The following is a 20,462-nucleotide window of genomic DNA, read 5'->3' as shown; positions in this document are numbered from 1 at the left end:
ATAGGGGAAAAAGAGGCAGTTTTGATTATTCATTTTCCTGTTGTGATATGGCTGCAGCTGTTTGGGAAGAAACATTGTTTCCAATTAGAGATTTTACTGTAACCACCAGCACCAAACTAGAAAAGGTTGGACATCAGTATGTTTTATTAAAAGGAAAAAAATATGTAATTAGTGGTGTAATTTAAAGGCATGAACTAAAATGTAGAATAGGGAAAGGATTGTCCACATTATAGACAAGTTGTACTCTTTCTGTCCCCCTTTTTATGCAGCAAATGTGAGGTTGTCATTGTGGCACCCTAGCTGTTACTTGAAGCTATGAACTGACCCGAGTTATTTATTTGAATGCAGCCATTGCACATTGTACAGTCTAAATCCATCAGACTGGACTGATTGCGTTCTCTTTCACTGTCAGCTCATTTATATAAATGATGGTCTAATTCCTGGCTTCTTTTTGAGATGTTGGATTGAAAGTAGATTGTTATTCAAAAGTGGATATTCCCTATAACATAGGAATATACTGCTTTTACAGCAAGATCTGCTTTGGAATGGATTTTTCATTGGCTCCATATCTTCTGCACACATTCATTGAAATGTTCAATTGTGAATTTAGCAATACAAGGTTTGTTTTTGTTGTCATGAATACTCTTGTTTAGGTATAAGGAGTAATGAGCAATTGTTGTATTGGAAGTTCTAGCTATTCCCTAGAGCAATAGTACCTATAGTGTTTGAAGGTCTTAGAGTCTGGTGATTGAATGCTAAGATTTCCTGTGAGAAAGAGTTATAGAAAAGGCACATGAAGTAGGTAATATAGACTTTTAAAGGTCCTCTGGGGGCTGCTCTTTGACTCTGCTGCGGTCTGCAAGCTCTTAATGCAGGTGTTCCAGGCTTGGGATGCTGTACAGTGCTGATCTCTGTAGTTTTTAGGGTGCTCCTGGGCCCCTACCCTCCTTTTGGCTTTTGCATGTACTCCTCTCCCTCACACCACTTGCACTGCATTTCTTGTTTTACTTTTGTCTGTTGTCCTCCAAAGATGATCACCGCAGCTATGACTCGAGGTGGGATGGCAATAAGGTCGCGGTTCCCGCCCACCACTGCATCTGACACGCCTCCAAGCTCCACCCCTATGGGAGGACAGCAGATCCCACAGGTATTGACTGACTTGTGGGTGCCAGAGCTGTGACAGTCTGTCAGTTATCTGCAGTCCCTCAAGATGTAAATCTGTGTTCCTTGGGGACAGCCAAAACCTGCTCATCTGACTATATTAATGCCTTCTTTTTTGAGGGTATTCAGTGGTTACCTCTGTAGTTTTAGGATGCTTTTGTTGGACTGTGGATCCTAATATTGGGTTGTTAGTTTGTACTAGAGTAACAGAGTGTGACTGTTACAGTGTCCTTTGCTTCTTACTATGTGGAGTAGCTAAACAAACAGTACATCCATAAAACTTTCAGGGAAAGGTTTTTTTCATTTGATAAACTACACAAACATTAAATAGCCTCCACTTACAAACGTGGGGTCACGTTTAAATCTAGACACTGGATCTTATTTTTTATTTTTTTTTATATATATGCTTGGCAGTGCCTGTCATTTTCATCTCAGTTCATCATTTGCCTTCTGCCTATCTGCTGCTTGCATTTTTTTTTCTAGGTTTACAGCCCTTGCAGTGTATGCTGTGCTTGTCTGTTACAACATACTCAGAAGTCTTCTCAGGATTATGACTGTTGGGGGGAGTTCAATTCCCTGCAATGTCTAGCTGTGGCCATTTCCTGGTGCTACACAGATCTTCCTGCCTCCACGGCCATTCCAGAGGTTCAACGGGACATCGTGGAGAATTGAAACCCCCCCTTCCTCCGACGGGGGTCATTTAGATATTGTTTTTTATATTTTGCTGTTTGTGCAATCACAGTCCAAGTTTTATCACTTTATCACTGGATGCTCCACATTTCTACATAGTGTTTACACACACTGAGCTCCTGTGGTTGCAAATTTGATCTATACGTTTTAATATTCACCTGTTGCCAGGCAATAGTTGGGCTGACCTGAGTTGTTTTCCTCTGAATAAACTACAGGTCCACTTAATTAATTTTTGTTTGGTATCTAGTGGGTTCCAAGGACCTGGCTCCTCTGTTCTATTTCAAGTTCCTCTTGTACAGGTGGCTCCCTGAAGACTGCTTCATCTTCCCCTAACGATATCTCTGCAGGTCCAGCGACACAGCCCAGATGGATGTACGCCTGGGCTTTGTGACTAACTGCTCTTTACTTTTTGTTTTTGTTTTCTTTTTTTTTTATTTTGATGTTTAAATTTTGGCAATTTTTATTTTATATATTTTTTTAACAAATGCAACATTTTGTTTTAGGTAAATCAGGGCAGTATCTCTTTAATGTCGTCACCGTCACCTGTACAGCAGGTGCAGACTCCACAGTCTATGCCACCTCCTCCTCAACCTTCCCCACAGCCCTCACAGCCAATGTCCCAACCTAACTCCAATGTCAGGTGAGGAACTCAAACTACACTACAACTAAAATTGTTGTATACAAGAATGCATTAACCTATATATGCATATAATACTTTTACCTGCATCTCTGCAGATTTATAGAAAATGTCTTTAAACATGTTGAAAGTAATGTAGAGTTACACTACACAGTTGTTTTTAGGAAAATTTAACTTTTTCCTGTGACTGGTTGTGGCAAAAATACTAAATGAAAGGGGTGCAAATCACGCTGCTCTTTTATGGCTACTAGCATGCAGAGGTACATCTGCTCATGATATTTTGCCCAGTGCTGTGTTCTTCTTAAGGTGAAATTACACACAACTCAGAATAAGTAAGAGTAAGCTGCTTTTGGGATCTGTCCGTATAGGAAATGTAGACTTTCTCATGTGTGGTCCTCCATAGTGGTCAATACATCACTATTCTGTGGTCCACGTAATCTCTCTTTACTGTCCAGTTGGAGCATGTAAAACCACTAGTGAGTAAGTGACCCATGCCCATCTTGCCCATCTTTTGTAGCAAATGGCTGATTAAAGAACAATAGAGGTCAGTCATCTGTATAGCCATGAAGACATCCCAGAGTTAATGATTTGACAACTTTGCTATATTATTACGCCTGAACTGTAGCAAGTGGAAGACTGCTAATGCAAACAAAAGGGAGCTAAAATCAGAAGACAAACCTATTAAAGTAATAATACAATTAGTTGTGCCAATTGCATCAGTTTTTCCAGCCTGATGGCATCTGCTATGCAAAGGAGTAACTTTTATTGGTGTGGTAAGTAACCACTCTCTCTGCATGACACACACAGTACAGTCGCACACACAAACTCCATCATGCATTCCATTGGAAAAGAAAGGGGAAATTCTGTGGAATACAATTAATAAAGCTTATGAATTTGTCACTGTGTGTTTAGCAGCGTTTGGTGGGTACAGTAACGGTCTACTAACTGCATGTGGGATTACAATTCTCTTGTTTTACTACATGGTGAGGGGTACACCAGTGGGATAAAGCATGTTGAAGGTTTGTATATCTGAAACATTGTGTATTTTTATTCGTTCATAAAATTGGGGCATGTCTCCCTGAACTTTGCAATTTCAGTTTGGATTGTTATGATCATCTTTATCTACTTTTTAAACACAATGATGAAAAATGGTCTTCTGCTTCAAGGAGAATTTTATACAAATGCTTGATATAAGTAAATAATTTTTGCGTTTATACGAACCCGTTTTATTTGTTTATTTCTGGTCATTGTAATGAAGCGATCAGAAGTCACTGAGAATTAGCATTTTCTAAGATGTAGATCAGCTTGAAACAGGTGCAAACAGCAACAATACAATGGCAGTAGTTCCTTTGTGAATTTGCTATAACATTGAATTACAGTTGATTTTAATATTTTTATTTTTGTATATATTTAGTAAATCGGACAATTACTATGATTTATGTGTACACTTCTGCGCTACTTGAATATGCTCTATACTGAAATTTTTTCTTTTCTGCAGCTCTGGTACAGCGCCCTCCCCAAGCTTCATGCCCAGCCCATCCCCACAACCTTCCCAGAGCCCAGCGTCTGCCCGCACCCCTCAGAATTTCAGTGTGCCTTCTCCAGGACCCCTCAATACTCCAGGTAAGGGGAGACACATGATTGCTGAATCGCAGTTAAGAAACCAATGTCATTTAAGATATCAGGGTGAGGGACTGGGGCAGATCTCTAAGTGACTGTCTTCTAGTTTCCTGTAATGACTGACAGCTTTGAACCCAATCCTTAACTAAACTATATCTACATGAGGATACAGGGATAAGTTTCATCAGTAAGGCCACTGTTATTCAATATGTCATTAATACATGTCTCTCTGTTCTTGCCCATTCAGGTAATCCAAATTCTGTGATGAGTCCTGCAAGCTCCAACCAGTCAGAGGAACAACAATACCTAGAAAAGCTAAAACAGCTCTCCAAGTACATAGAGCCATTGAGACGCATGATCAACAAAATTGACAAGAATGAAGGTGAGTCCCCTCTCTCCTTCCAGTCCCTAAATTTGCAGGTGTTTGTTAAGGTGACTGTATAGCACTGCATTAACCAAGCTTACCTGTGACCAAGGTATACAGGAGCTTATAACATGACTGTGTGGAGTCCATTGCAGTGTCTGCAGTGATTATCTCTAGTGTAGAATGGAGACATTTCTGTCGTCATAAGCAAGTGCTCTCCTTATAACATTCCAGGTTTTCAACTAAAAAGATCTAAATTGCCATTATTTACCTTTCCCTCTTCCCCTCCCTACCCCACCAGATCGTAAGAAAGATCTCAGTAAAATGAAGAGTCTATTGGATATTCTGACTGATCCATCGAAGAGGTATATTTATATGTGTGTGTTCCCTGTAATTGCCTTGTCCTCTTTTTCCTTTCTGTTGCTTACACTGCTCTTATTTGTCCAGATGCCCCCTGAAGACCTTGCAAAAATGTGAGATTGCTCTGGAGAAACTGAAGAATGACATGGCTGTGGTAAGAAATGTCTCTAACTTGTTTGCTATTTAATCAGTAGTCACATTGGAGACAAAAATAATAGGGGGGAAAAATCTGCTGATTTTTGTAGATGTCTGACGACTAGCACCTCACACCAGGTCTGACCTGTTACGCCTACAAGTTCTATTCCCTTTCCTTTTGCAGTGAGCCACAGTGAAAATTCCACGTTCACCCTGCCTTTTCTCTAGTGAGCAAATTCACAATGTAGTTTTCTGAATCGCACCCACGTTGTCTTATTTTGCAGTAATTATCTATTTCTCTTTCCTACCACTGTAAATTCTCTCTTGGATAAAACAGCTTAGATCTCCCTATTGGTCTCATGTTTATTACATATGTATGTGCGAGATCTTGGCAAACTAAAATAGGCCACAGAAATTCAGGTTTTCTTTTTTGTTTTTTTCCAGCCAACTCCTCCTCCGCCAACTGTACCATCAACGAAACAGCAGTATTTGTGTCAGCCACTATTGGATGCGGTCCTGGCGAACATCAGATCACCTGTATTTAACCACTCTTTATACCGAACATTTGTACCCGCTATGACTGCTATACATGGGCAGCCCATAACGTAAGCTAGTGCAACCACAGCTAATTCCAGAGTAAAAGCCTAATATTAGTGTCTAATTATTAATACTGGCAATGATCGTTTTGTTTTTTTGTTTTATCCCTTGCCATGATCACTGCTTTATGTCTGCAGGATTGCTAAAGTAAAGTTAGCTGTTAGGTAGAGCTTTAAAAATGTTACTTTTAATAAATAAATTCAAATCATGTATTTTTTATTAGAAGTTTTCAAACACATATACAGCACAAATCAAACAAAAAAATATCTAAACTAACTAAATGTTTCTAATACATCTAATTACCCAGTAGGGATCTGAGATAAATTTTACTGAGATAAATCCTTTAACTGCTTGTATTTAGGAATTCTATAGGTTTTGTCTTGATGCACTGTTTTTAAAAGCTGTCAAATTGTGTGCCTTTTACTGAGGTTAAAGTATGATTGAGTGTTCCTTGATCAGGGGCGGATGCCGCCCTTCTTTTTCACTGTATGTTCAAAAATCTTAAGTAATCTCGGAATATGAATATCGGCTACCAGTCCAGCTAATACTTTAGCAAGGTGTTGCTTGCTCAAAAGATCGCATGATAAAACATATTAAGGGTCACTTATCGCAATTTATTATCATGGTTGAAACTTGGTTCAGTTGTGTTAGAACATGTTTAGTCCCTATGACTGACAGTTTACTGTCCTGACAGATACCCTGTTAAAACAAAAACACAAAAAAGGTAGCACAGATGTATTAGATTTTCGTTTCACTTTAGCCATACAATTCACTGCATTGAAATTATAACTGTGACCCCTGGCTTATTGTGTTTTTAGAGCTCAAACGGTTGTACCCCGAAAGAGAAAGTTTGAAGATGATGAAAGACAGAGCATTCCCAATGTTCTTCAGGGTGAGGTTGCAAAACTACACTCCATATTTCTGGTTAACCTGGACCCATCTCACTGCAGCAATAATGGTACAGTCCATCTTATTTGCAAGTTAGGTGAGTATTAACAAAGAAGAGCCATAATCAACTAGAAGTAATGTATGAAATTGTGTTTGTATAGTGGGTGTTTGTATATCTATATATAGAGATAAAATGAACAATAATCTGCTATACACCAATATAAAATCTAACCCATGGTTAATTTTACTCTTTCTCTCATCCTATCTGGGGGGGACACTGCTACCATGGGTTGTATGAGGGGAGCGTGGAGTTGGCACTTAACTAGTTAGCTTGTTTAATGTCACAATGCTGACAGACTTCTCCCCTCTGCAACCCCCTGTAGCTCCTTAGCTTAGTTTAAGTTCCCAAGGGAGTTGGGCTTACTTTTTTTGCTAGCATAGCTTTTATTTATTCTTTTATTCCTTTATTTTTTTTAGAAAAAAAAATAATTATTTTTTTTGTCGCTAACTTTATCTAAGGAGTGTGATCTAGAGAAAGAGAGCACACTCCTGTTAGACAGCTGCAGTACACTGTCTTGTGAGAGCTGGATGGCTTTTACTGACGGCGCCTGCAGTGTTTCACTGCTGACAGGCATAGAGCGCTGATACTCGGAGCGATGGCGGGCGCCATCTTGCTGGGTCATATCCCACCTCAGAGAGAGGAGAGGGGAGTCTTGTTAAACTGCAAAAAACTTTGGTCAGGAGGAGAACGGAGAATTCACAATGCGGTGGCCTGTTTAAAATGGAAAGAAAACGGCCACCGATTCCAGGAACAGGGGCAGGAGACTTGTGGGGCGGAGCTAAGGTGTATAGAGCTCCCCTACCTCTACTTGCATACTTGGACTCTCTCAATATGCGCACCAAGAGATTGCCTGGGAAGACAGCAGACTCTCCTCAGCCTGACATCGGGGACACTGCTGACTGACTCCTCTCCTGCATATCTGGATTAGCTGGAAGGCTAAGTACCAAAATTATATACCTTCATACTCCTGTTGGATATAGGGATATATTGTTAATGTGTTGCAAGTAGATTAAAAAAATATATATTGTATTCTACTTGGCCAACTTACATATTTTCTTATTTTGACTGTCATAGATTAGTTAGTATAATTATTTCAAGCCTATATCTTGTGTGACTGAATTTCTTTTGCTTCAGTGTGTTTTTCCTTTAAAAAATGTCTGATAAGGGGAAAGCACCACTTACAAAATATTTCACTTGTTCAAAATGTAAAGTTAAGTTGACAATTAGACAAAAGGACCCACAGACACTTTGTACTGACTGTGTCGTGGGGACACACACTACGCAGGCCCAGATTAATGTGCTTCCACTCCCGGAGGAACCGGCATGGGCATCTTCTCTGGCGCAGTCGGTTACTACACTGGTCCAATTGCTTACTAAGCCTATGGAGCTAATAGCGGTTTCTGCTGTTCTCCCCTCAACATCAGTAAAAACTGCCCTCCCTGTGACAATAGGGATGCCATTGACAGCCGGGACATCTGAAGTTGCTTTGGCGGGTTCATCATCCTTTCTCACTAAATCAGGCCCTTCCTCTGGAGAACCAGCCTGGTTCTCATCCTTGGTCAGTGGCCTAGGTAGATTAAACCGTTTTCTAGAAGCACCTATACTCTAGAAATAAGAGGCTTTGTCTGCAAATCCTCTCCTATCCCTCTCTGATTTTTAAAGATAATCAGAAGAGCAGGGTGAGCCTATTATTGACTCATATTCTTTGCAGGTCACGGGCCTGGAATAATCCCCTAGACATCAGGGCATTGACTATCTGGTCTTGGCAGTTAGTCAAGCCCTGGACTTTATGGATTTGGATGAACCCAAATTTTTGGATCAGGGTCTTTTCAAAATAAATGAGAAGACGCAGTCAGTGGAACAGACATCGCAGAGGCAGCTTGGAAACAACTGGAGCAGAAGTTTACTATTCCAAGGAGATTCCTTTACCCTGTACGCATTTCAGGAAGCGAGGATCTGGCCCGCTGGGAACAGATCCCAAAGGTTGATGCTCCGGTAGCTCTCTTGGCTCGTCACACTACACTTCCAGTGCCGGGAACAGCGGCCCTGCAACATGCCACTGACCACAAAGTTGAGCGTCATTTAAAATTAATCTATGTAGCAGCAGGCACCTCTTTCAGACCCATATTTTCATCGGTGTGGGTTGCTAGAGCGATGGAAGCATGGACAGAACAGTTGGCCGAGGGAATGCAGGATTCAGAATTTCTTCCCCTTGCCCTGCATCTAAAGGAGGAGGCATCTGGATACTTATGAGGCGGCCCAAAATGCAGCCTCTATTTCGTCCTCCATGTCTGCTTCGGCGGTGGCAGCTAGAAGGACTCTATGGCTGAGGTCCTGGGACGCAGATACAGAATCTAAGAAATCGCTTGAAACATTACCCTATTCAGGCGCGGTGTTATTTGAGCCCGAATTGGACAATATTATTTGCCAGGCCACTGGTGGCAAAAGTATTTTTCTGCCAGTAAATGTTCCTAAGGCAAAACCTCCACGTTTTTGGTTCTTTTCGCCAGCACTTTCAGGGGAGGCTCCTTTGCTAGAGGTCAGACGAGTAGAGGCAGACTGACTGGTAGCAGCGGACACTCTTACATAGGTAGATCCTCCCTCTCTGAGACGCTCGTCCTCCAAAGTTCCGGAAAAACCGGCATCCTGACTCTTGCATCCCTTCTTGCGACAGCAGGTTTAGGAGGGCGATTTAGTCTGTTCAGGGAAAAGTGGATAGCGTCCTCACAAGACCTTTTGGATTTGTGAGCTCATGACAAAAAGGGTACAAGATAGACCTGTCAGGTCCAGCCCCTTGTCGCTTCTTTGCAACATCTTTACCCTGCGATCCAGAAAGAAGACAGGCGATTCGACTGTGTCGCTTCTCTTCTTTCTGCAGGAGTCATTTGCACGGTACCAGACAACCAGAAAATATTAAAACTTATTCTATTCAAACCTGTTCTATTCAAACCAGCTTACCTTCACCTCCCCATTTGGGAGGGACATCAGTCACTTCTCAGATTTACGGTAGGATTGGCCCACTACCAATTCCAGGCACTCCCCTTTGGCCTTTCCAAGCACCCAGAGTGTTCACAAAAATCATGCCGATAATGGTGGCATGTCTTCGTTCCAGAGAAGTCAAAATAATACCTTTATTTAGACGACCTCATCATCAAGGCCACATCAGTGAATCTGTTATCACCTGACTCTTACCGTCAGGATTTTGGAGCACCATGGATGGTTCGTAAACTGGATGGCCTTCCTTGGGCTCATCATGGACACCAGAGTACAAAAGGTGTTTCTCCCGGAGGACAAGACCAGGTCGTTATATGATGTAACCACACAGGTCTTGGCCGCTCCCAGTCCAACCATTCACCTATGCATGCGTCTCTAGGGAAGATGGTGTTGACCTTTGAGACAATTCCTTACGGTCGGTTTCATTCCAGCTGCTTCCAGTGGGACCTCTTAGCGAAGTGGTCAGGTTCCCATCTTCAGTTGGAGCGGCAGAGGATCCGCTTGTCTTCCAAAGCGAGGGTGTGTCTTCAGTGGTGGTTGGTCCAGAATCACCTGGCGGTAGGCAGGTCCTTTGCCTCGATGATGCACCACGTTCTCAGACGAGTAAGGCAAGGGGGACTCTCGGTGATACTGGTGGCTACCGCCTGGCTGCGGAGAGTATGATATGCAGACATGGTCTTGATGGCAGTAGGTCAAGGAGTGCGTCTACCCCTGTGAGATGACTTCCTTCTCCAGGGTCCATTCCAACATTAGGACTTGCCTCGGCTGGCTTTAACGGCATGGCTGTGGAAGCCAACCTTTGGCGGTCTAGAGGAATCTCTCCTAGAGTTGTGAACATCGCAAGCCAGTTTCAGCTTATATCTACCACCGCATTTGCCATACTTATATCAGATGGTGTGAGAATTGACCCTGCCATACGTCGTCCTTTCGTTTTCCCCGTTTCCTGGCATTCCTCCAGGATGGCTTGAATGCAGGTCTGCGTTTGGGCTTTTTAAAAGTACAAATATTGTTCCTTTCAGTTTTCTTTTACCTTCGATTGGCGGACATACCGGATATTAGGACGTTTCTGCAGGGAGTCTTACATATCCAACCACCTTATGTCCCGCCTGCTGCATCATGGGACCTCAACCTTGTAACTCGATATGCTTAAGGGGGGGGGGGGGGGACGACACCCTTTGAACCGTTACATTCAGCAGATCTAAGTGGAAAATAGTGTTCCTTCTGGCGATTGCATCGGCTCGCAGAATGTTGGAATTAGGAGCCCTTTCTTGTCATGAGCTATATTTGGTTTTTCACGAGGACAGAGCAGTTCTACGGACAATTCCTTCATTTGTACCGAAGGTGGTTTCAGCATTTCACATGAACCAAGAGATTGTGGTTCCAGTGTTTCAGGCTGGGGGGGGGGGCATCGTCTTCCCGACAAAATTCGATGGAGTGTTTGTATGTGGTCAGGGCTCTCTGAATTTATGTGAGAAGGACCTCCCACATTCGACGCACAGATTCTTTATTTATCCTTTTTGATTCACATAAACGAGAATGTCCAGCCTCATTGCAATCCATCGCTAGATGGATTACTGCAACCATTAGGCAGGCTTACATCAGTGCTAACCGACCTGTGCCAGGTTGACTTACTGCCCATTCCACCCGTTTGGTAGGGGCGTCTTGGGCAGCGAGAAATGGGGCCTCAGCGGACCGACTTTGCAGAGCAGCCATCTGGTTCTTGGTCCATACTTTTACAAAATTCTATCAATTCTTTGCGTCTACAGACCCCAATTTTCGCCGTAGTGCTCTACATGCCAGGCTGTCAGAGCGGTCCCACCCTTAGGGGGGCTGCTTTAGGAATGTCCTTATGGTAGCAGTGTTCCCCAGATAGGAAGAAAGAGACGAGCATTTTTATACTTACTAGAAGTCCGTTTTTTTTATTCCATCTGGGGGACACTGCGTTCCCTCCCTTCTGCTGAATGTTCTTTGGTTGTTTGGCCTATTTTCCTTACCGCTTTATAATTAAACTGAGGAGCTACAGGGGGTTGCAGAGGGGAGAGGTCTGTCAGCATTGATACATTAAACAAGTTAACTAGTTAAGTGCCAACTCCACGCTCCCCTCATACCAGCCATGGTAGCAGTGTCCCCCAGATGGAATCGGAGAAACGGATTTATCGTAAGTATAAAAATCCTCTTATTTAGTCAACAAAAAATGAACCAGCATGAAGAAAGCCATGTGTGAAAAGTACACCCTTACTGTTTCCATATCTGTAACAAGGTAGTTTGAGTCAGGTTGTGTATCATCATTAAATAATCAAGTGCTACCACTTTAAGATACAAGCAGAACCTTTGGCTTGTATGTAGCCTTAATGTTTGTGTTAGCACCATACTGAGGGGAAAAACAGTCTGTGTTCTCTGATGATAGCATCAATTGCTTTTCTGTCTGAGAAGGGTTATAATGTCATTTCCAAACCATTTGAAATCCATCATTCTACAGTGAGAAATATTAGGATTTATCCTTTTAATAATTTTGTTAGACCCTTTATATCTATGCCCTAACTTGCCCCTTGGATCAGGAAATAGAACAATGATCCTTAGCACACCAACAAATCTGCAACTAAACAACTGAAAACTCAAATAATCGAGGTTTTGGAATAGCCAAGTCAGCCTTAGCGAGATGCTGTGATTGGACCACAGGAGTGCTGTCCATAGCAAGTGTCCTCAGAAATCTGAACTGAAGCAGTGTTCTAAGAAAGAGGGGGCCAAAGTTTCCCAAATATGTAAGAGACCCATAAATTCATGCAGAAAAATGACTTCAAGTCACTGCTGCTATAGGGGATTCTACAAGCTACAGAATCATGGGTGCACTTTTTCTCACACAACTTCATGCTGATATGTCAAAAACATTTGAAAGAGGGTGTACTTTGTCACAGGACTGTCAACCGCAGTGGTGAGTGATGCTGATTAATTAGTAGCTTCACTTCTCTCATCATAACTAATATTTTTCTGAACCTAGATGACAAAAACCTCCCAAGTGTACCTCCTCTGCAGCTAAGCGTGCCAGCCGATTACCCTGAACAGAGTCCACTATGGATGGACAATCCACGGCAATATGGTAATGTTCATGACTCTTACAGTTGTATTTCTCATGCATGTTACATGTCACACTACTGTTTGAGCTGAAAATTCTCTGAAATGTTATAAAAGGTTTGTCAACAAGAACATGCTTACTATACAAAGATTAAGTTGGCCAGCTGATGGAAATAATAATCAGCAAGAAGAATATTAATAAATGGCAGCGATTAGAGCAGCTACCAGGCACCGTATCCAGAGCTTACTTATAAAATGACTTGCAAATGCTGTTGTATTGTGTACTTGTATAAACCTAGAAGAATGAATTGTATGTTCTTACTCCATGTACTTAATGTTTAATGGTTTCTTTGCAGAAGCGAACCCATTCCTGCAGTCTGTGTATCGCTATATGACCTCTAAACTCCTTCAGCTTCCTGACAAGCACTCTCTTACAGCCCTGCTAACAACATGGGCACAGAGCATTCAACAAGCATGCCTCTCCGCTGCATAGACAAAGCAACATCTACGCAAAGAACTGGACCAGTAATGTATTTCCATGGGGCCAGTAAATGGAAGTGCTTGACAAGTATTGTACTCCTGCATGATAGCCGCTACTGATTTATCAGCTGGTATAATACTGGTGGCTTTTAAATCGGCCAGCTATGGTTTATATACTGTGTGGAATTCAAGACAGATGTAATGAGTTCAATACATTTTTTTCTTTACAACTCTCAACTCTGTCAGCATGAGTACACTAATGATACAAAAAGTGAATTCTAGTGCCCCTTGTGATGGAGCTTTCTGAACAGAGAGCTTTGTGATGCACTCGCATGTAACCTAGTAATAACATGTATACGAGTTAATGCTTGATGTGATCAGGCGTATTTTGTACACTTCTTTTAAATTGTATTTCTTTTGTTATAATAAATCAGACTGTTGCCTGCAAGAGTCGCTGATTGTGTGAGGTCTGTCTGTATTTTTTTATGATTTCCAAAGAAAAGATATAAACGGATTAACTGAGCAGCTGCTAAAATATTACCTTTTGCTGATATCCTTCATTCTAGTACTTTTCTGCTCAGTAGAATCCCCTTGAAATTAAGTAGCATTTAGGAAAGAACCTTTGGGCCATTGTTCTCTTGGTCAAGAGTAAAAGTCTTTATAGAATCTGTTTATAAAACATTGGCTTGACCAGCAAACCGGAAACTTTACAAAACTTGTTCTGTTATCATTACCTGAGATGAATGAATGACTATGGTTCAGACAAGCAAAATATGCATTGTAAATCAGATCTGTCATTTGGTCCTCCAATGTATTGTTTTTTTTCTCATATTACACAGTGCCTTATGCACTATGTAGATGATGTGAAGAAAATGGGGTTCACTTAGGAGAGTGCATTTAATCCAGCACCCTCTTTATGCACTATGGCTCTGTCACGGGCCAGTTTCCTCCAGACTCCTGTTACATAGGTAATCTTTGTATAGCTTTAAATAATGAATTGTGTTTTAACCTGCAAATTTAAAGTTGTGAAACGCATTATGAGATTATAGCAATGAATCTTTCCTACCATTGGGGGGCACTGCAAGACATTGGGGTGTAGTAGGTGGTACTAGGAGTTTAGGCACTTAGACTTGTTTTAATCCACACACTCCTCCCCTACTATGCCCCTCCTCTCCTGCAGATACCTCAGGGTTTCTTTAAGTGCCTAGGAGATAGGTCACATAGTTATAGGCTCCTGCCTATACTTGTTAGTTTAGGTTTAGATGTTTTTATTTTAATTTTCCTTTCAGGTGCAGTGCAGGGATCAATCCTAAGACCCAAAGGGGTGAATAGCCTGTCGGCTCTATTCGCTCTGGACCCCTGCGAAGATAAGCAGCAGCCTAGATCATTTACCTGGCACCTCTTTGCCGGCAGTCCTCCCCTAGAAATGAGCAGATGGGGCCATTCTTGATTTGTTTGTCACTAGGGCTTTAGGTGCCCACAGAGGAAAATCGGCCCGTGTATTCGGCCACAGCTAGACACAGTCGTGCAGTAGGGAAGCTGCAGAGATAAAATGTGGGAATGAAAACACTGATCTTTAATGTCCAAGATATATAAAGATAACCCCTGCATCCAAATAGATATTTCGTACCTTCATATCAAAATAGGCAATCCTCATTCTGGATTGTCCGTAGGTCAATACGCGCATGCGCCACAGTTACTGCAACGTTGGTTATGCGTTCTAAGCCTCAATTTCAAATGTTCCACATCTTGGATTACCAATAGTTTACCACGCATGTGTGGACAAGTGAGTTCATAAAATATCAAATTAATTAATAAATAGATCGGATTAAAAAACATCACCTTCCAAGTATAAGCAAACAATTTTTTTTTTTTAGAAGTATCTACAAAATAAACAATAACATTTCTTCATATCTATAAGAGGTGATGAATCTGGTGAATCCAATCTTCTCCCTTTTTCAATTATGGTTGTCACTCAAAGTAAGAGAGGAAAAAAAAAAATGTAAGTATACATAATAATCTAAAAAACCACTTCAGCTCAAACTCCTTGTTAAGACCATCAGGTGATAGACAATTCAATATAAAAATCCAAGACATCTCCTTTCTAGATAAGAGATTGTCTAACTCACTATTCCAGTTTTTTGGGGTAACATCTATCACAAAAACATTCTTAATACCAGTCGCCAAACAACTATGATTTTGCTTAAAATCTTGTGAAACAGGATGCAGTTCATATCCCATTTTTATGTTACGGAAATGCCCCTTGAAGTAACGTTTATATGAACGAGAAGTCTTCCCCACGTAGAACATACCGCACTGACATTCTAGCAAGTGTATTACATTACTAGAATTACATGTAATAAAATGCTCAATCTTATAAACTTGATCTTGAACTTCAAACTCCATTGTTTTACTGTTTTTATATTGTACACTCTGACAAGCCATACAAGTACACCTATAAAACCCTTTAGATAGAATATTTCCAGGAGTCGAGGGATCAACTACCAGTCCCTTAATTAACTTGTCTTTAAGCTTGACTGCACATTTATAAATAAAATGTGGTTCAACGGGAAGTAATTTTGATAGATATTGATCTTTCCCTTAAATATAACAGTGCTTCTTTATTTTTTTCAGTCATCCTTTGGGGGACATTGGGGTATAGAGTAGGGACAGGGCGAGCTGGCACTTTAAACTTCTGTTTAACTAAGCCCTAGCTCCTCCCCCTCTATACCCCACTTCCTGTCTGAGCCTCAGTTTAGTTTAAGTGCCAGGCGAACGGGCTGTGTCTGGGCTTCTGTAGTATGTAATTGGATTAGCTTTGTTTTTTTTTTTTTTTTTTTTTTTCCTTGCCTGAAAGCTGCAGCTCCAGAAGCTAGGATGCGTCTGTCAATCACCGCTACCCACGCACTTGCTGGCTGTCTGCTCTAATGTGAGGATCCACATCGGCAGACCAGTGCAGCGGTTTCCCCCCTTTGGCCTGCAAGTTTAATTATTTTAACTCCTGCGGCTCATTGGCTTACTAGCCGGGGGGCATAGGCGCAGTAGGTTGCCGTTTGCAGCGCACAGTATGGATGGCTGTGCGCTGTCTGGAGGGATGGGGATCGGAGGTGCCTCCTTTGCCAGCCCCTCTCAGTTTTTTCATGTCCTCTAGGAGCCAGGCACAGTCGCCGGCACAGCCAGTAGACTGCAGACACTGCGTAAGGAGGGATGGCAGCAGGTAACTGAAACCCTCTCCCAGCACAGTGCTGGGAGGTATAAAATCAGTTTGTCCCCTGAGTCAGGCTGCCTCTTACTAGGAGCAGTCATTTCAAAAAAATAAATCTATTTTTAGCTCAGGGGACTGGGTCAGGCTAGGGTCACTAAGATAGTGAGCCCTGCTAGGCACTGGATTGGTTGAGGCGGTTGTCCTCTTAGACACTTGCCAATCCAGCGCTGGGCCCTGGGGGAGTGGTGTTTTCCTCTTTTGCACTCCTCTGTGGTGGTCTCTCACTCCTTTGTGTGCAGATACCAGAATAGACAGCCATTTTATAGCTCCAGCTTCTCCCCTTTTATGTCCTGAGTCCTGTAAGGTAAGTGGTTGGGAGGGTTTATTTTGGAAAGTTTATTTTAATCTGTGGGGTTTTATTCTCTGTATTGCAGTCTCTCTTTCTGTTCAGTTTTGTGTGCTGCTTGTTATTTATATTGTATTTTGTTACATTGTTTATTACACTGTTTTGTGTGCGTTTTGTCCCATCTGTTAACATGTCAGATAGATGTAACACCAGCCCTACCACGCATGGATTTCCCCCTATTTCACCTGTGCTGTCTTGTCACGTCAAGTTCCCATCTGGTCAGTCAGGCGCGCAGGCATCTTCCCCACATAAGTGTAAGAGGGTGTCGGCAACCCTTCAGGGAAATGAGTCAGATTCTGACTGTTGTTCCCAGGAGGAGGGTGAATTGGCGGTGGATACTGACATGGATGCTCCTTAGGTGGTGGAGGTTCATTCTGATCATCAGAGAGTGGAGGAATTAATACAAGCTGTGAAGAGGTCAGGTACTTCATTTTCCTGAAGAAGAGGTTCCTGACGCTGTAGAGGGTTTTCTGTTTGTGCGCCGAAAAAATAAATTATTCTCTTTCCCAGCTTCTTCCCAATTGGGAAGATTTGTTGCCAGAGCCTTTCGCTTCCCCGGATAGGAAGTTCCAAGTGTCTCTGTGACTGCAGTCGTGTTATCCTTTTCCTCCTGAGGTTCTTGCTAAATAGGAAACGCCTCCACATGTGGATGCTGCTGTTGCAAGGTTAGCCAAGGTAACTACTATTCCTCTTCCTAATGCAGCCACTCTTAAGGATGGTATAGACCATAAGGTTGATCCCGTCCTTAAGTCCATTTTCGTGGCATCAGATGCCTCTTTGAGGCCTGCCTTGGCATCTGCGTGGGTTAAAGCTGTAGAACGCTGGTCAGAACAGCTGTCTCAAGGTTTGTTGGCAGGCAGGCTGTCCTCTGAACTGCTTCCATTAGTGGAGCAAATTCAGAGGATGACAGATTATTTAGGAGAGGCAGCTATGGACGCGGGACTGATTGGGGCACGTATTTCTGCCTCTGCATTTTCGGCTCGTCGCACTCTGGCTTAAGTCCTGGGAGGCTGATGGGTAGTCTAAAAAGGCTCTTGAGACCATACCTTTTTCTGGGGTTGTTTTGTTTGGTCCTCAGCTTGACTCCATTATCAGTCAAGCAACAGGAGGAAAGAGCACTTTTCTCCCTGTTAATGCTCCCAAACAAAGAATGTCCAGATTCCAGTCCTTTCATTCCTCAGCAAGGTTTCTGGGTCAATATCCCTGGGGCCAATCTTCTAGAGGCCAGTCTTTTGTCCCCAGGGGTGGTTTGAAGTTAGGGCGCCAGGCCTGGTCTGCTTGACGTCCAGCAGCGAAACCTGCAGACAAACAGTCCGCATGATGGGCATTTTGCTCCTCCGCTGCTGCCCGTCTTCTCTTCAGAGACCGGTGGTTTCAGTCTACCACCGATGTCTGGGCTCAGGGGGGTGGTGGACCAGGGATACAAGATCGATTTGCTCGGTCTTCCTCCCAGGCGGTTCTTTACCACAGGGCTTCCCACTTGTCCACGAAAATGACTGGCTTTAAGGGAAGAAATTCAATCCCTCCTCTCTTCCGGACTGATTATTCTGGTGCCAGATTCTCAGAGGTTTGGGTTTTTATTCCAACCTTTTTCTTGTGCCAAAACCAGACGGCTCATTCAGACCAAATTTGAATCTGAAGTCTTTGAACATCCAGGTCAGAGTGCCCAGGTTCAAGATGGAATCTTTGCGATCGGTCATTCACGGCATGTAACAAGGATAATTTATGATGGCTAATAGGCATCCTTGATGTCTATAGCCATCTCCCATGTGCCCATCTGGAAGGGTCATCAGTCCCTTTTGAAGTTTGCGTTTCGATCAGGGCACTTCCATTTTCAGGCTCTAACCTTTGCTCTGTCATGGCCCCAAGTATCTTCACAAAGATCATGGCAGTCATGGCTGCTCTGCTAAAGGTCCAAAGGGATTACAATCATCCCTTACCTGGACAATCTTCTTTTAAAGGCAGATTGTCTCCACAGATGCGTCAGTCGCTTCTTTGGTGGTTACACAAACACAGTCTCACCAGGGGACGCAAGTTCTCAATTTGGAATTGGACTTTGATCACAACGGATGCCAGCCTTCGAGGTTGGAGAGCCTTCTGTCTTCACACTCGGTTTCGGAGTCTTTGGACTCAGAATAAATCAGGGCTTCCAATCAATGTCTTAGAACTGCGAGCAGTGTTTCATGCTCTTATGAACGCGCAACACTTGCTGCAGGTAAGGTCAGTGAAGATTCGGTCAGACAATGCGACAGCAGTGGCATATCTCAATCATCAGGGCGGCACATGCGGAAGACACACAAGATTTTTCAGTGGGCCAAGGTTCACGTTCCGGCACTCATGGCCATCTTTATTCCTGGAATAGACACTGTCTGTCCCTTGGAGGTACCGCTTAGTGTATCTTTTTCCACCGGTAGCCATGCTCCCAAGGGTGTTGAAAAAAGGTAAAGAGAGGGTGTTCCAGTTCTTCTCTAGTAGCGCCGGTTTGGCCGCGGAGGGCCTGGTACACCGACGTTCTCTCCATGGCAAGAGCTCGGTCGTGGCAGTTGCCGCTACGCCCACACCTATTAACTCAAGGTCCCTTTTGTCATCTAGGTTTACAACGTCTGGCTTTAACGGCGTGGCTGTTGAAGCCATGATCCTAAACGCTAAAGGTTTTTCCAAACGTGTGGTGCAAACAAGGCTTCATGCTCGGAAACCAGCCTCTGCAAAAATCTATCATCGAATCCTGAAGACATATATTGGCTGGTGTTAAAAGAAGGGATATCCTCCTTCTTCTATTCGCTTGGCCAGGTTAATTAGGTTCTTGCAGGACGGGTTGGATACAGGTTTGCATCTTAGTTGTTTTATAGAGGGTAGACTTGGGGCAGGCCTGGTATCTTGGAAGCATTATATAGACTATGTTCTTTTCTTTTGGAGGGGTTCTTTTTGGACATTTTTTGTTCTAGTTTGAATATTAACCAATCAAATATCAAATTTATTTTTGATGTAAGTAAACCCTCGGTACATTGTTTGGACCTGGAGATTTATATTAGAAATATGTGCATTAAAACTAAATGTTATATCGTAAGCCAACCGATATGAGTTCATATATACTACGCAATAGTCCTCATCATGAGTACTGGCTTAGGGGTATCCCTTTTAGCCAGCTTCTCCGATTGAAAAGGAATTGTTTTCAGAAAATAATAATTTAGAAACACAAATGGAGGATATGTATAAGAATTTTAAAGAGAAGGATTATGAGGATTCTGTTCTAGAACAAGCTAGGTACTGAACTATGAAAATAGATAGATGGGATATGTTGTATAATAATAAGATGCCAGAAATGAAAGACAACTGTCCAAAGATGGTATTTATCACCCAGTATAGCAATTCATCGAAAGATTTGGGAAAAATAATAAACAGGCACTGGTATATTTTAGGGAAAGATCAATATCTGTCAAAATTACTTCCCGTTAAAGCACATTTTATTTGTAAATGTGCAGCCAACCTTAAAGATAAGTTAGTTAAGGGACCGGTAGTTGATCCCTCGACTGCTGAAAAAAATTCTATCTAAAGGGTTTTATAGGTGTGGTACTGTATGGCTTGTCAGCGTGTACAATATAAAAACAGTAAAACAATGGAGTTTGAAGTTTAAGATCAAGTTTATAAGATTGAGCATTTTATTACATGTAATTCTAGTAATGTAATACACTTGCTAGAATGTCAGTGTGGTATGTTCTACGTGGGGAAGACTTCTCGTTTATATAAACGTTTCTTCAAGGGACATTTCCGTAACATACAAATGGGATATGA

The 20,462-nt window shown here is 42.4% G+C and overlaps 1 protein-coding gene across 4 annotated transcripts in view; it reads left to right on the top strand.

Annotated features, from left to right (window-relative positions):
* MED15 (mediator complex subunit 15) overlaps window positions 1-13,522 on the top strand; it is a 34,785-nt gene extending 21,263 nt beyond the window's left edge. For 2 of the 4 annotated variants that reach the window (XM_075215573.1, XM_075215564.1), the window contains exons 9-18: window positions 1,031-1,147; window positions 2,355-2,491; window positions 3,987-4,111; window positions 4,356-4,490; window positions 4,774-4,837; window positions 4,920-4,986; window positions 5,412-5,572; window positions 6,383-6,549; window positions 12,506-12,604; window positions 12,936-13,522. In XM_075215573.1, the coding sequence (XP_075071674.1) occupies window positions 1,031-1,147; window positions 2,355-2,491; window positions 3,987-4,111; window positions 4,356-4,490; window positions 4,774-4,837; window positions 4,920-4,986; window positions 5,412-5,572; window positions 6,383-6,549; window positions 12,506-12,604; window positions 12,936-13,072 (1,209 nt within the window). In that variant the 3' untranslated portion in view covers window positions 13,073-13,522. The remainder of the gene's footprint in view (window positions 1-1,030; window positions 1,148-2,354; window positions 2,492-3,986; window positions 4,112-4,355; window positions 4,491-4,773; window positions 4,838-4,919; window positions 4,987-5,411; window positions 5,573-6,382; window positions 6,550-12,505; window positions 12,605-12,935) is intronic. The other 2 variants (XM_075215578.1, XM_075215586.1) reach the window with 1 other exon arrangement.
* The last annotated feature ends 6,940 nt before the right edge of the window (window positions 13,523-20,462 follow it).

The sequence above is a fragment of the Mixophyes fleayi genome, chromosome 1 (assembly GCF_038048845.1).
Source record: "Mixophyes fleayi isolate aMixFle1 chromosome 1, aMixFle1.hap1, whole genome shotgun sequence".
Lineage (NCBI taxonomy): Eukaryota > Metazoa > Chordata > Amphibia > Anura > Limnodynastidae > Mixophyes > Mixophyes fleayi.
Note: the sequence above shows the minus strand (reverse complement) of the source record. Positions and strands in the feature narration are given on the sequence as shown.